Below are 14967 nucleotides of genomic sequence, written 5' to 3'. Positions count from 1 at the left end.
ATAACACGCGAGATACAAGATGTAGGAGCTGGAAGCATAGAGCTTCTATGAACCACAGCTACCAGCCACATCGGGTTCCCTGAGATTAGAAGGTACCAGGGAAAGGCTGCAATGGGCCTCTTGAACTCAACTCCCGTTGACTGCCCTGTGAGCTGAGCATGCACAGGCCTCCCCACGTCAGGTGTAGCAGTGCTCTGGCCTAGGTCCAGTAGCCAAGTGCTGAAAGCCTCATGCCCAGGTGTATCCACTGCTGTAGTCCAGCCAGGAAGCGACACAGGCAGAGGACAAGACGGAGCTGTACATCAGAAGCTGTGGTGAGACGGCCTCTCTGCTCACTCTATTTTCCATCTCAGAAAGAGTCGGCAGCAGAGCCAGAAAGTTGATCAAACTCTTGCTGTGTTTTGGAGAGTAGCTGGACGTTAGCTGTGGCCTTCTGGCCATGGAGTCGCCCTCTATCAGCTGCTCTGCTGGCTCTGGGGTCCCTCTGTCACTGGCTTTGCGGGCCACTTTCTGATGTGTTCCCCAGGGCACATCCGCTAACCAGCATCCTCTGCCTGCAGAAATTCATGAGCACCACGGTACGCCCGACCTTGCAGCCACACCCGGAGCTGTACAACTGGGATGGCTGCGCCCAGTTCGTCTCTGACTATCTCACCATGGAGCCCCTCCCATCCCCTATCGAGCCGGTAAGAAACGGCAACCTCCTCGCAGCCTTCCCGTGACCCCCTCCCTGGAGCACACTGGGAGTCCCACATCATTAACAGGAGCAGGAGTCTCACCACTGGAACAACCCCGGCCTTGACAAGTCCTTCCGGGAGTCCTCTCCCCAACAGGGCCTATGAAGGGCCCTTCTGCTGTCCACACTCAAGCAAAACTCCCATTGATTTCAATGGTCCCTGCACATGGTCATTTCCTTGCTTCAGAATGGAGACTCTAGGCCGCCCAAACCAATGTGGACAGGACACACAGGCCTCCATCCACTCTCGTGGGCCTGATCCCAGTCTTAGCCCTGTAAAACCAGAGCAGCTCCGCAGAAGTGGGCGTGTGTAACGGAGAGCAGCCAGTGGCTCAGTGCACTTTGAAGCATCAAGCATCTCTTCTAGGGTGACCATCGGCCCCATTTTTACCTGGGCGGTTCTTTTATGTAAGCTCTCCCACAGGCATCCCAGCTTGTTTAAGAAAATGGGCAAAAGGTCCCATCTTTTGCAGGGCTCCTGTTCCCCGACACCTGGTGTCTTGGGGCAACGGCCTCAGCTGCCAGGGAGCCCTACTACAGGGCAGCTGCCCAGTTCCCTGCCCCCACCCCTCCCCAGAGGCTGTGAAGTCCCTAGTCTCAGCACGCACACACACATACACACACACACACCACCAGGAGGCTGTGGCGCCCCCATCCCTGCTGCCTCAATGTGGGGCGGCTACCCCCATCAGCAAGGAGCCCTCCCATGGGACAGCAGCCCCCCATCCCCGGAGGCCAGTGCCCCATGTTTGCCATAGGCAATGTGTCACCCTACTTCCCAGGAATGGGAGGCTGCCCGCCTTGGAGAGAAGCAGCCCAGACAGCTGCAGAAGCTGCTAGGTCTCAGGGATCCATTATGGGGCATGATGGGATGACGTCTCAGTTCCCCGGGAGATTCTGAAGTGCCCTGGCCAAGGCTCCCAGAATGATGAGAGGGCCTGGTGACCTGGTGAGAGGTGACGGACCAGATCCTGAGCTGGTGGGGAATCCGTGCAGGCCCGACTGATTGCAGTGGAGCCATCACGGGTTTACACCTGCTGAAGAGCTGCCCAAAATTATTCAGCTTGGTGAGGGATTCCAAAATTAAAGCCTGGCACTTCTCTAGCTCCTTGCATGGACAGATCTCATAGAAAACATCATTATCCCCCTTTGGCATATGGCGAAACTGAGGCACAAAGGGGTGATGAAGTTTTCCTAACAATTGTCAAAACCAGGATTAGATGCAAGGTCTCCTGGCTCCCACCCTTCTGCTTGGTAGTTCACTTGGCTTCCTGGCAAAGAAATGTACAAATGAGAAGAGTCTGGGGAAACAATGAACTCAGGCAGAAGTATTTCACATGCAGGCTCCATAGACACAAGGGAAAAGCTCATAGTCAAAATGTGCGAACCAGAGAGCTCTTTTCTCCCCTGAGCTAGCTACATTGTTAGTTCCATTATAGTTGTGCAGTGTCTGGCCCAGAAGATCTCAGTGCAGCTGGGAGCCTGTGCTTTGTTGCTGAAGAAGGAGGGGACTCAAAGGTGGAGGTTTTTAGTCTACAGAAAAGAAGAGCAAAGGTGGGTTTTGATAGCAGCCTTCAACTACTTGAAGAGAGGCTCCAAAGAGGATGGGGAGAGGCTGGTCTCAGTGGCGATGAATGGCAGAACAGGGAGCAATGTCTCTAGTTACAGAAACGAAGCATCCTGTGGCACCTCATAGACTAACATATAAGTTTTGAGCATGAGCTTTTGTGAGCACAGGCTCACTCTGTGCTCACGAAAGCTCACGCTCAAAACTTTTCTGTTAGTCTATAAGGTGTCACAGAACCCTTCGTTGCTGTTACAGATCCAGACTAACACGGCTACCCCTCCATCTAGTTACAGAAGGTGAGGTCCAGGTTGGATATTAAGAAAAACTATTTCCCCCGGAGGGTGGTGAAGCACTGGAATGTGTGATCTAGAGAGGTGGTGGAATCTCCATCCTTAGAGGTTTTTAAGTCCCGGACTGGGGACCTGGGACTGATGATTTAGGAGGGATTGGGATTAAGTCCCTGACTAGGATGATTTAGTTGGGATTGGTCCTGCTTTGGGCACGGGGTTGGACTTGATGACTTCCTGAGCTCTCTTCCAGCTCTAGGATTCTATGAGGGTGGAGGTGAAGAGACCAACAAGATGGGAATAAGACTGTAAGCAAGGAAATGTGTTTACTCTTTAAAGCCTAGTTATCTACCCTCCCCGACGACCATCCTGAAGTACCAAAGGGGAAATTGCTTTGGCTTCAGCGTGGTTCTGTGCTCCCTGTTGATCGGGGCAGGCTACGATGCCTACTGCGTGAATGGCTATGCCACCCGGGAGATCTGCATGATGGACGAGACCAGGGAGGTGTGCCCGCTGCTGAGGAAGTCAAAGGAGGTGAGGAGCCCAGCCCGCTGGTTCTGGCGATCCAGAAGGGCCATGCGTGCAGAATCTCACTACCATCCCACAGCCTTCTGTGGGCCAGTCTCTGGTGCTGAATGGGGACTCCAGTGCAAATGGTCTGAATCGGGGGCACTTTTTATGTAACTGGTCTTTTCTACACCTGGGTGAGCTGCCGAGCTTATTTCCGTGCCACTCTTCTCTTGAAGAGGACTGTTTGGGCTCTCGGAGTTTACTGAACCCCAGATCCATGAAATACTAACCCACGCGATGTTGAGGGAGCAGCAGAAGGCCATGGGTGTCTTTGATCTGCTTGTCCTGTGACATCCCTTAGATCCCCATTTGGCGAAGGAAGGCCCTGTAGCCCTCTGCTCTTGCAGGTTCTGGTAGAGCCCATGAAGCAGAAGGTCAAGAAGTACGCTGTCAAGCCCCTACGCGACCTGTGCAGCAAGTTCGAGCTCCAGCAGAAGGCCAAGAGGGAAGCTGAAATGGAAGCCGCACAGGAGAGGAAGCAGAAGGAGGAAGAAGAAAGGATCACGGTGAGTAAATGCTCGTGAGCCTCCATCTTACTCTGAAGCCCTAGCAGCAAGCTGCCTGACTAATGACTGACCCACCTAGTTACTAGCCGCCTCCCTCCACTGAACAGTGAGATGCCTTCAGCCCCCATGGACTCCAGTAGGACCAGTAGGTCACCGTGTTTCTCAGCAAGCCTGGGGAAAGACAGCGTGAGGTAGCACTGTCTTATGTACGAAACAGAGAATTCCTGACGCCCCCGCAATGGATTTTCAGCTGTTGAGCTAATCTTCACAACCCCCTCCAAGGCAGGCAAGTAACAGCCTCATTATGTGAATGGGGAAACAGAGGCACGGTAGACCCAAGCTGTTCAAAAGCATCCCCCAATTATTGAGCAAAACACCTGCCTTTAATCATTCTTGTTGTTCTTCTCTGGACCCACTCAATTTCTCCACATCCTTCTTGAAATGTGGTGCCCAGAAGTAGACACAATACTCCAATGGAGGCCTAATCAGCGCAGAGTAGAGTGGAAGAATGACTTGTCGTGAAGTCACTAAGTATTATGAGTCCTGGTCTACAGCAGGGAAAGTGGGGCATGCCCCAGAGAAACGGTATACTCAGCATCACTCAGAGGGTGACAATCACAACCAGCAGTGGAAACAGGATTGACTCTCTTCCCTTCCTTGTAGCCGATGGAATTCTTCCCTGTTGATCAGCTTGCTAAATGGCAGGCCATTACTTCTGCTCTGGGTTAACGGAAGAGCAACTTCAATGTCTATTGGAATAATTGTGGAGGCTCAGAACTTCTAACACTAAAGCTGCGTCTACACGTGCACGCTACTTCGAAGTAGCGGCAGTAACTTCGAAATAGCGCCCGTCGCGGCTACACGTGTTGGGCGCTATTTCGAAGTTGAAATCGACGTTAGGCGGCGAGACGTCGAAGTCGCTAACCCCATGAGGGGATGGGAATAGCGCCCTACTTCGACGTTCAACATCGAAGTAGGGACGTGTAGACAATCCGCGTCCTGCAACATCGAAATAGCGGGGTCCTCCATGGCGGCCATCAGCTGGGGGGTTGAGAGATACTCTCTCTCCAGCCCTTGCGGGGCTCTGTGGTCACCGTGTGCAGCAGCCCTTAGCCCAGGGCTTCTGGCTGCTGCTGCTGCAGCTGGGGGTCCGTGCTGCATATACAGGGTCTGCAACTAGTTGTTGGCTCTGTGTATCTTGCACTGTTTAATGAAAGTGTGTCTGGGAGGGGCCCTTTAAGGGAGCGACTTGCTGTTGAGTCCACCCCGTGACCCTGTCTGCAGCTGTGCCTGGCTCCCTTATTTCGATGTGTGCTACTTTGGCGTGTAGACGTTCCCTCGCTGCGCCTATTTCGATGTTGGGCTGAGCAACGTCGAAGTTGAACATCGACGTTGCCGGCCCTGGAGGACGTGTAGACGTTATTCATCGAAATAGGCTATTTCGATGTTGCTACTTCGAAATTAGCTATTTCGATGTAGCGTGCACGTGTAGACGTAGCCTAAAGGTCCAAGCCAAGCATCTCAAGTTGGATGCCCCAAAACGGAAGCAAGTAGAAAGGGAGGCTGCTCCTGAAAATTTGGCCCACGCAGCATGCAACGTAGCAGAAGCGGGACCAGAAGTCGGGGGCTAGTCCTCAGCCGGTGTAAATCGGCCCTAGCTAATGGCACTTGGCTGATTTTCTTCCACTGAGGATGAGGGTTCAAGGAGTCTCCGATTCCTAGCTCTGCCCATGGCTTAGTGAGACCAGTGCCCTGACTGAGCTAGTGCTATCAGACTGCCAGAAGGATGAGACTTGTTGGGTTCCACAGCTCATCGGCGAGCAGACTGTCTACGCAGAGGTACCCTGTATCACTGCTGAAATGAATGAACTGTCTCCTGGCCAGCGTTGGTGCACTTCTTTTAACCCAGAGTAATGGCCTGCCATTTAGGAAGCTGATCAACTGGGAAGAATTCCACCTTCTACAAAGAGTGGAAGAGGATCAATCCTGATTGTGACCCGCTGAGTGACCCTGGGTATGCCATTTCCCTGGGGCATGCCTCACTTTCCCTGCTGTAGACCAGGACTCCTAATACTTAGTGACTTCACAACAAGTTACTCTTCCACTGTACTCTGCGCTGATCAGGCCTCCATTGGAGTATTGTGTCCAGTTCTGGGCACCACGTTTCAAAAAGGGTGAGGAGAAATGAGTAGGTCCAGAGAAGAGTAACATGAATGATTAAAAGTCTAGAGAACATGAGCTGTGAGGGAAGATTGAAAGAACTGGACTTGATTAGTTTGCAGAAGGGAGGACTGAGAGGAGACATGATAATGATTTTCAAGTCCTTAAATGAGTGTTACCAGGAGGAGGAAGAAAAACTGGTCTCCTTGGCCTTTGGGGATAGGACAAGAAGCAATGGCCTTAAACTGCAGCAAGGGAGGTTGGACATTAGTGAAAACTCCCGAACAGTCAGTGTGGTTACGCACTGGATAAATTGCCTGGGGAGATTGTGGGATCTCTATTATTGGAGATATTTAAGAGCAGGTTAGACAGACACCTCTCAGGGATGGTCTAGATGATGCTTGGTCGTGGCGTGAGGGCAGAGGACTGGACTCGATGACCTCTCGAGGTCCCTTCCAGTTCTCGTGTTCTAGGATTCATAGTGGGGGTCATGAGGTTTCATTACCTGCTCGTGTGGCTCCTGAGGACATTTGGAAGAGCAGTCTCAGAGAAAGACCAAATGCAATTGTTGGCTTGGATTGTAACTTCAGATAACTGCTCTGCACTGCAGGAAGCGGAAAAGCCAAAGCCAGATCCTTTGCGTGGGCTACGTGTCCATGCCTGGGTTTTGGTTTTGTCGGGGAAGCGGGAGGTGCCGGAGAGCTTCTTCATCGATCCCTTCACTGCACAGAGCTACAGCATCGACGACAACCACTTTCTAGGCATCGAAAGCATCTGGAACCACAAGAACTACTGGGTCAATATGCAGGATTGCCGGGCTGGCTGTAAGGTACCTCTCCCGTTCTAAGGGTTCCTGCCCTGTGGGGAAATGAGCAGCTGGATTTGGAGGTATGGGGAAAATGGAGCCCTGCAAGGTGGCCCTTCTTGCATTTCCCCTTCCTCCCCTTAGCTCTGCTTATGCTGGCTTGAGATCCAGAAGCCTTTGCTGCTGCCCTGGGCCAGTGCCCAAGGCAGATGTAGACGCAGGGTGTAGACAATTCACTGGTCCGTTCTGACCACTTTACGTAGCTGTAGCCAGTGGGATGTGTCTGTGAAGCCACCATTGCCAGCCACCTCCCTCCCCCGGGGCAATATCCACAGGAGACAAAGCTGGCTGTGGGCCCACTCCGATGCTGGATTAAGGCATAAACTAAACTCCAGTTTAGAGCCTTGCAATAGGAGGGGGCTCAAAACAAAACAAAACTGACCCCATTTCAAATGTTGTCAGCATCGGTTGATAAATAAAGGCACTACAAGCCACAAGAGCCCCATGCTTTCTCTCTGTATGTGGCCTAGGTGCCACTGCATGGGACGAGGATTGAACAGAGACTGGGAGTGGTTGGCCCATTACAAAAGCAGTTTCTCCGCTCTTGAGGTTCACACCTCCACATTAGCTACGGATAATGGGCCATTTCCCCCCCGCCCCCGACTGAACTGACTTGTTTTCTCCTCTCTTGATGTTCACAACTCCGCAGTAACTGCCGATAACAGGCCATTTCCACCCTGGCTAAATAGACCTGTCAGCTCTGGCCCTCCCCTTGACTGACACTCCCTCTTTAAATCCTCCTCTGAACCCCCACCCCCACTCCTGCATCAGACAAAGCGGGTCTTTGCCCACGAAAGCTGATGCTCCAAAATATGTTAGTCTATAAGGTTCTGCAGGACTTCTTGTTGTTTTTGAAGATACGGACTAACTCGGCTCCCTCTCTGATACATGAGACAGTGAACCACGCCTAAGTGCCTGGGTTATACACTTCCCTTAGCTGAGGAAGCACATCCTGAGCTTCAGAAACCCTGTTGAAATCTTGGACAAGCCCCCAGTTGTAACCACCCGCAGGCAGACTTGACCCTGGAACCTCTGCATCAGCCCCTACCCTTTGAGCTAAAAAGCACACGCTAGCTATGCTTCATTGGCGAGAGTTTGCAGGTGATTTTCTTATGGGCTGGAGTTCAGTGGCTCTTGAAGAGGAGAAATCTGTGCTGGGTGCCCTCTGGCAGTTTCAGGAACTTTCACTTCAGTTTTCCAGTATGGGGAAGTTAAAATCCCAGCCCTGCCTTACTTGGTCGAGAAAACGAAATCAGAGTCAACGTTTGCAAATGTATTTTGGGTGCAGTCTGGACAAATTTTGTATTTCTCGAACAAAATTAATCAAATGGGTTTTTTTCACATTCATTTGAAAAGAAGGATAATTTTCCTTATTCGTGGCGGTTCAGCGACATACCCTCGGCCTGTTCTCCTGTGGAAACATAAAGCTTTTGTGTTTGTCGATTCAGTGTCCCTTCTGTGACAATCAGAAATTCGGGTTTTACGGCATGGGGCCCCTGACACTCGATACAGCTTAGGCCTGAGAATTTCGTAATCCAGCCCCGGCCTTTCCCTCAACAAGTGGGAGTTCCGGAGGCGCGTCAGGGCTGGGAGCAGACGTGGCTAAGGTGTTGCCACCCTGTGGCTATTCCCCAGCAGCAGGAATGGTGCTGTTTTGGGAGGGCAACAGGGGGACATCTGTGTGTATTGGGAGGCCACTTGCTGTCCTTCCCGTTCCCCTGACTGTCAGAGAGTGAGGGGAAAATACAAAGGTTGCGTGAAGTACTCCTCTGCTCCCTCCCATCACTGGCCAGGAGACAGAGCCATGCGCTTAAGCCACGTACTTTTCCCTCGCTCCCTGACAGCCAGGGGACCAGCAGGAAAAGCAAGCAGCCTTGTGGAAGGTTATCTGCTGCTCCCCCTGGCCCCTCCCCCAAAATTGAGCCCTCAAGCAGCAGCTGAGCCCTGGGACCATGGCAGCCAGGGCACATGTTAAAACAGCCGTTGGGAATACTTCAGTTGACATCAGGAACTGCCCCTCGGTCCCTGCACCGGGACAGTGCTGTCCACGGGCTTTAAAGCGGAGGGGAGGCCCTGGAGCGCTGAACAAGCTGCTAATGCAGCAGTCAGCTGGGAGAGTTTCGCCCCAGCCTTCCTCATTTCCTCGCTCCCCTCGGAAGAAAAATCCTTAGAACTCCGCCAGGTCCCAACGGGCCGTGAACGCCTTTTGCTGAGCAGGAGGAGCGTGCAGTAGAGTGATGCTCAGCAGGTCCTGTGTCTTTTGGTGGTAGCATCTTCAGCTGGCAAGGCCTTAATGGCCAAACCTGGCCCTTCTGTCCTTCTCAGGATCTCACCTTTGACCTCGGGGACCCAGTGCGGTGGGAGTTCATGCTGCCGGGGACTGACAAGCCCCTGCTCTTGCTTCCAGAGGAGGAAGAGGAGTTAGCTGATGAGGATTTGGATGATTTCGTAAGTCTCCTGTGTTCCTACTGGGACTCCTCCATAGAAGAGATTGATGAGTGTATGTGCAAGTGGGCCTCTGCCCTCTGCTGGACAGGATCAGAGCTGCCTCAGTGTCTGTAGAGCTAGTAGACCTTGGCCTTTAGCTCAGGTGAGGGGGACTTGGGCTTTTTGGAGTATTAGGCTCTAAATTCGAGTGCTGCTGTTACTAGTACTTCCCTGTGACCATGATCTGCAACACAGTGGTACCACTGTCATCTTATGTGCTCGTGGACTTGTTAGCGTACAACCCCTGCCAAGCTCTGATTGCTTGGATTCCTGCTGGCTGGGACCCATGTGCCCTGACGGGCCCTCGCCTGCCCAGGATGAAATTTCTTTTTTTAAAAATCAAGCTCAAGTCTACAGTTTTCCAGACTATCTTCTACCCACTTCTCAACCCCCCTGGGGCTGGAGGAACGTGGATCTGGAAATGGTACGTGTGTTGTTAGAATAGTCCCAAGAGAAAATAAAGAGTGTTGAGAAGAACAACCACTTAGTATGAAGGACACAGTGCGATAGCCTGGGGATGACATCAGAACATTCTCTCCCTTTATCTAATCTCTTCAGACAATGCCCATCGCGGTGGTATGTGAGAGCTTCTCTCAGGCGGTGTGAAATAAAAAAGCAAGGCATTGCTTCTAATGAGCACTGCCATATTCAGTCAGTCCTGAGCTTCTCCACATCCAGCAGGAGCTTAAACAGAAAGGAAGTGAGTCCTTGAGGCCCTGGCTAAGGCCTGCTAATGGCAAGGTGTGGGTATGTCGGGACGGAGTGAATATAGCAACAGGGCCATCCCGAGGAAGGGGTAGGGTCTGGGGCAGACCCCTACCAGTGCCCCAGGCACAGGGCCCTCCCCATGTTCCAGGCCACATCCCACCCCTGCTCTGGCCCAGCCCTGCCCCCTTACCTCCTCCTCCAGCAATGGGGCTGGGGATTACCTGGGACTGCAGCAGCCATAGCAGCACCAGGGGCTTGCAGCAAAGCAGGGATGGGTGCCCACCACGTGGCAACTGGGGCACCACAGTGGCACACAACCCTCGGCCCCAGCTAAGCCCCCAGCCCCAAGTAATCCGCCCCTACTCCCATGCATGTGATGGCTGGGGCAGCCCATCTGGGCTCCCAAAAGCACGAGGCCAAGGGAAGCCGGCGCACCTCATCCTATGGACGGGACAGCTCTGCGTAGCAATGCTCCTTTAAATGGCAAATCCAGGAGCAGTCAGCTCAGAAGCATCATGGAGCATCCCCTCTGCAGACGTGTAGGGTCAGGAGTGTCCCACCAGCTCAGAATAGTATCGACTAAACAACCTATCTGAGTTTTAGTGTGAACAGTGGGATGCAAATATTCCCCTGCGTCCATATCTCCTGCGTCTCTTGCAACTGTGACAGCGTATACCATACTTTGCAGCAGGACATCTGGGGCATGAGCCATTGGCCTGTCGGAAGACAGGACTCTGGGCTCGATAGACCTTTGGTCTGACCCAGTGTGGCTCCTGTTCTTCTGTAGGACTGTAGCCTCAGGGCCAGCGAGTGCATGTAAATTCATGCAAGCCACCCCTGCTGTGTCATCTGCGGACGTGTATAACCAGTTTGAACCACAGTCTAATTTCCAGAGACCTGTGCTGCCTGTCACAGCGGGCGATCACTGCCAGGTCGGCTCTGGGCATGGCCCTCCTAATGGAAACCCCTGCTCTGCCTTGCTAGGATAAGGAAGAGGAGGAGAAGGCGTTTGACATGCCGCCATCCTGGGTGGAACCCATTCACATATCTCGGAAAGGTATTTATTCTCCCTTCACTGTGACCCAGTTCTGTGTGTTTCTGTGACCCTTTATTATAACATAGTCAAGCAGCGAAACAGCCATAAATCAGGATGCACAGTAATTAAGCTCTTTAATTTAATTACACAGCTGTGTTTTGTGCCCATCCATTCTCCCCAAACCCTCCTAAATTAGGCACCTCTGCCGCCCAGTACAGACAGAGGACCTGTTTGCTTCCTTTGCTTGTTGTCTGGATGAATGTAAGTGTTATGGATTGTTAGTATGTGTCTAGATCATGCCTGTTGGGTTGTGATGCTTAATTCATTAAGGTATTTTGCCAGCCTTGGCCAGCAGGTGCCATGAGAGGAAAATCTTATATTTGGTAAACAAATCTTGATCTTCCCCCCAACCCCTCCACTCTCTGATTTGCTCACCTTGATTATCTTTTTCTGATTTGTCCTCCTTGCTTACTGTTTTTGGTTCTCTGTGCCTTAAATATTGAGTCTGTTCTGGTCTGGCTATGGTCTGAAGAAGTGGGTCTGTCCCACGAAAGCTCACCTAATACACTATTTTGCTAGTCTTTGAAGTGCTACTTGACTGCTTTTTGTTTTGATAGTGTACAGACTAGCACGGCTTCCTCTCTGTTACTGTTTTATATTTGGTAAGAACTTTACTCCAGAGCTGCCCCTAGCGAAATGACCTGTGAATGGGAAAGGCAGGAGAACATTTAACAGTGTCCTGCCCGCAGGCTAAGCAGTCATGAAGAAGTGAAAGGCTCCCCATCCTGTTGCTAACCCCTCTGGCACCCACACCCCCAGGGCTGTGTCTTTTTTTTTTAATTTAATGCAATTGTCACTAGCAGAGGAGACACGGAGGTAACAGGCCAGGCCGTATAACCCGGGGTGGCCAATCCACGGCTCTTGAGCCATACGGGTCTCTTTGAGACATGAAATGTGGCTCCTGCTCGGAGCCATGTGTTGGGAGTGTTCACAGCCGCTCTGTGCACGCACCCCAGTGCTTGGAGGGAGACGGGCATGGCAGCGGGTCTGGTGAGTCATCGGCGTTGGGTTAGAGCCAGGGTGGGGTGTGTGTCTGGCTCTGGAGGAAGGGAGGGGATTGGGTTAGAGCAGGGGCTGGGGGTGCCTGGCTCTGGGGGAGGGCAGCGGGGGATTGGGTTAGAGCAGGGGCTGGGGGTGTCTGGCTCTGGAGGAGGGGAGGGGGGATTGGGTTAGAGCAGGGGCTGGGGGTGCCTGGCTCTGGAGGAGGGGAGGGGGGATTGGGTTAGAGCAGGGGCTGGGGGTGCCTGGCTCTGGGGGAGGGCAGCGGGGGATTGGGTTAGAGCTGGGGCGGTGCCTGGTTCTGGAAGGTGGGGAATTGGGTTGAAGTGGGAGGCTGGGGGTGCCTGGCTGTGGGGGAGGGGGAGGGCATTGAGCCACATATTATATATTTACTTTCTTTCTCTCTGTATATATAGATATCTATTATTGAGCTATCTATAGAGAGATAGATAGTTATATAAAAATAAACATGTAATTCATGGCTCTTTGCTCTCTTCCCACAGCTGTTCTGGTTCTTAGTCTGTAACTGGTTGGCCACCCCGATACAATCCATTGCAGTATTTTCAGACTATACAAATTAAAGACCCGAGCCAGCTCCCAAGGAGAGTTGGGTCAGCCCCAGTCCTGTGAGGTCCTATGTTCACCGAAGTCCACAGAGGGGTAACGCCCCCCCGGACGGAACCCCACTGTTCTGCAGTCATGGAGCGTAGCAGGAATAACATTCCTTCTGAAGAGTAAGGATATTGTTAGAGTCTCAGGCCAGGTCTCCACTAGACGCTAAAGTGGATTGCAGATACGCAATTCTAGCTACGGCACAGCTAGAATCAACTTATCTACAATCGACTTACCTGGTCGACCTCCCTTACTCCGCACGAGAATGAGTACGGGGTGAACCGCCAACCCCAGATCATTCAATTTTGTGCCTCCCCACCAGGTACGTTTGAACAGAACCCTGGAAGATCGACCCTGACTGGGACGATCTTCCATGAAATGCAGACATAACCTCTGGCAGCTGGGTGTGAAAAAGGAGCAAGGCCTTGAGTCCTTTAGTTCACACAAGTGAATTCTTTTTAGGATTGGTAGCAGCTGCGAGGCACCAGCAGCTCTGCTCCTGTGGGCCCAGCTCTTGGGGCTAAATCCTTCTCTTGCCGTCCGCAGAATTTGAGACCCGGTGTCCCCAAGGGAAGAAAGTGATCCAGTACAAGAACGCCAGGCTGGAGAAATGGGCCCCCTACCTGACCAGCAATGGGCTGGTACAACGCCTCACCATCTACAAGGACCCGGAATGTAAGGGCGAGGAATGGTCCGCGAGAGACAGAATAGGATAGGGCGTTGCCAGGGCAACAGATGTTGCCTTTGTTTCTCCCGTTCCTTCTCCCCCTCCTTTCACACTTCATACTTGTCCCCTTCCCTTCCCTTCCTTCCCCCTGCCCCTTCTTCAGGTTGCCATGGTGGCTCCCCTACCAACCCTACAGCTTGCAGCACTGCTGGGGCCTCTGACCAGAGTCTAACTCTGCCCTAAGACATGTCTCTGATGCTGGTCAGTTTCACTGGTCGCTTTCAACCCTCTGGTCTGCTTCAGTGCTACTCCCAAGGGCTTTGTCAGCTGGGGGTCACAAGTAGGGGGCAGGCAGGGGAGCTGTAAGGTTCGTAGAAAGCAGTGCTGGCTTGATGCAGCCAGGCACGGAGACTTTTAACGTGGTCTGTGTAAGCATGTGCTTAAGCACAAAGTGACCATTTTTCCTGCTAATCTTTTTCGTCCACGGGCGGAATACATTTTATGTGCGCTGAGACATATGCAAATGTGCACCACCAGTAAAAGAACAAACCAAGTTGGGGGCGCTCTGCTGATCAGTTGGGTAGCATTTGAATCTCTCCTGCGTAGCCGCAGAAATGCGCTGCTCACGGGGACCACTGGGATCCTTTCCAATCCCCTGCTGGACACTGCCAGCAGATCTAGGGAAGTGATTGTTCCCCTCTATTTGGCACTGATAAGGCCACATCCAGAGTACTGCGGCCAATTCTGGGGCCCCACCATTGCAAAAAGGATGTGGATGCGATGGAGAGAGTCCAGCGGAGGGTAACAAAAATGAATAGGGGGCTGGAGCACATGACTTGTGAGGAGAGGCTGAGGGGCTCAGACTTAGTTTACAGAAGAGAAGAGCGAGAGGCAATTTGATAGTAGCTTTCAACTACCTGAAGGGGGATTACAAAGAGGATGAAGAGAGGCTGTTTTCAGTGGTGACAGCTGGCAGGACAAGGAGCAATGGTCTGAAGTTGCAGTGGAGGAGGTCGAGGTTGGATATTCGGAAAAATCTCTTTCCCCAGGCGGGTGGTGGAGCACTGGAATGCGCTACTTAGAGAGGTGGTGGAACATCCATCCCTAGAGGTTTTTAAGTCCTGGCTTGACAAAGCCCTGGCTGGCATAATTTAGTTGGGGCTGGTCCTGCTTTGGGCAGGAGGGTTGGACTTGGTGATCTCCTGAGGTCTCCTCCAACCCCAGGATTCTATGCTGTCCAGGATTTTCCAGGAGCCACATGGCTGTGCCATGGATTTTTCTTCTCCTGCTAGGTACCAGAGTTCTGGAAGTGAAGGAGTGGTTCAAAAACAGAGAGGACATGATGGCCATGAGAGAGCTGAATAAAAAAACAGAGGTGACGACGGAGTACTTCAGCCCGGGACACGTCCAGGGTCTCAAAGGTACACAGACCGAGTCTCACCCAGGGCCACTGCACTCTGGGACCCAATGACAGCTTTGGCAAAGAAAAAGTTGCAAGATGGGACTGTAAACTGCTGGACACAGTCCACTGGTTCAGCACCAAAAAATTCTCCAAGCAAGGCAGGTTCATCAAGGTTTCATCCTAGGGCTTTTGTAAGCACTGCTTACATCACCAGAAACTCAACATTCCCCCGCAGCCTTCCAGGCCACCTTGTTGTGGGCGGGGCCTGTGGATTAGCCTCTCCCCCTGCTTCCCTGCACCTCCTG

The 14967-nt window shown here is 52.4% G+C and overlaps 1 protein-coding gene across 1 annotated transcript in view; it reads left to right on the top strand.

Annotated features, from left to right (window-relative positions):
• The window catches only part of DRC7 (dynein regulatory complex subunit 7), a 32184-nt gene that overhangs the window by 2527 nt on the left and 14690 nt on the right, over window positions 1–14967 (top strand). Inside the window, exons 3-10 of the mRNA XM_075008915.1 lie at window positions 561–686; window positions 2930–3124; window positions 3508–3666; window positions 6437–6655; window positions 9017–9139; window positions 10871–10943; window positions 13140–13268; window positions 14553–14681. Of these exons, the coding sequence (XP_074865016.1) occupies window positions 561–686; window positions 2930–3124; window positions 3508–3666; window positions 6437–6655; window positions 9017–9139; window positions 10871–10943; window positions 13140–13268; window positions 14553–14681 (1153 nt within the window). The remainder of the gene's footprint in view (window positions 1–560; window positions 687–2929; window positions 3125–3507; window positions 3667–6436; window positions 6656–9016; window positions 9140–10870; window positions 10944–13139; window positions 13269–14552; window positions 14682–14967) is intronic.

This window comes from Carettochelys insculpta, chromosome 14 (assembly GCF_033958435.1).
Source record: "Carettochelys insculpta isolate YL-2023 chromosome 14, ASM3395843v1, whole genome shotgun sequence".
In the NCBI taxonomy this organism is placed as follows: domain Eukaryota; kingdom Metazoa; phylum Chordata; order Testudines; family Carettochelyidae; genus Carettochelys; species Carettochelys insculpta.
Note: the sequence above shows the minus strand (reverse complement) of the source record. Positions and strands in the feature narration are given on the sequence as shown.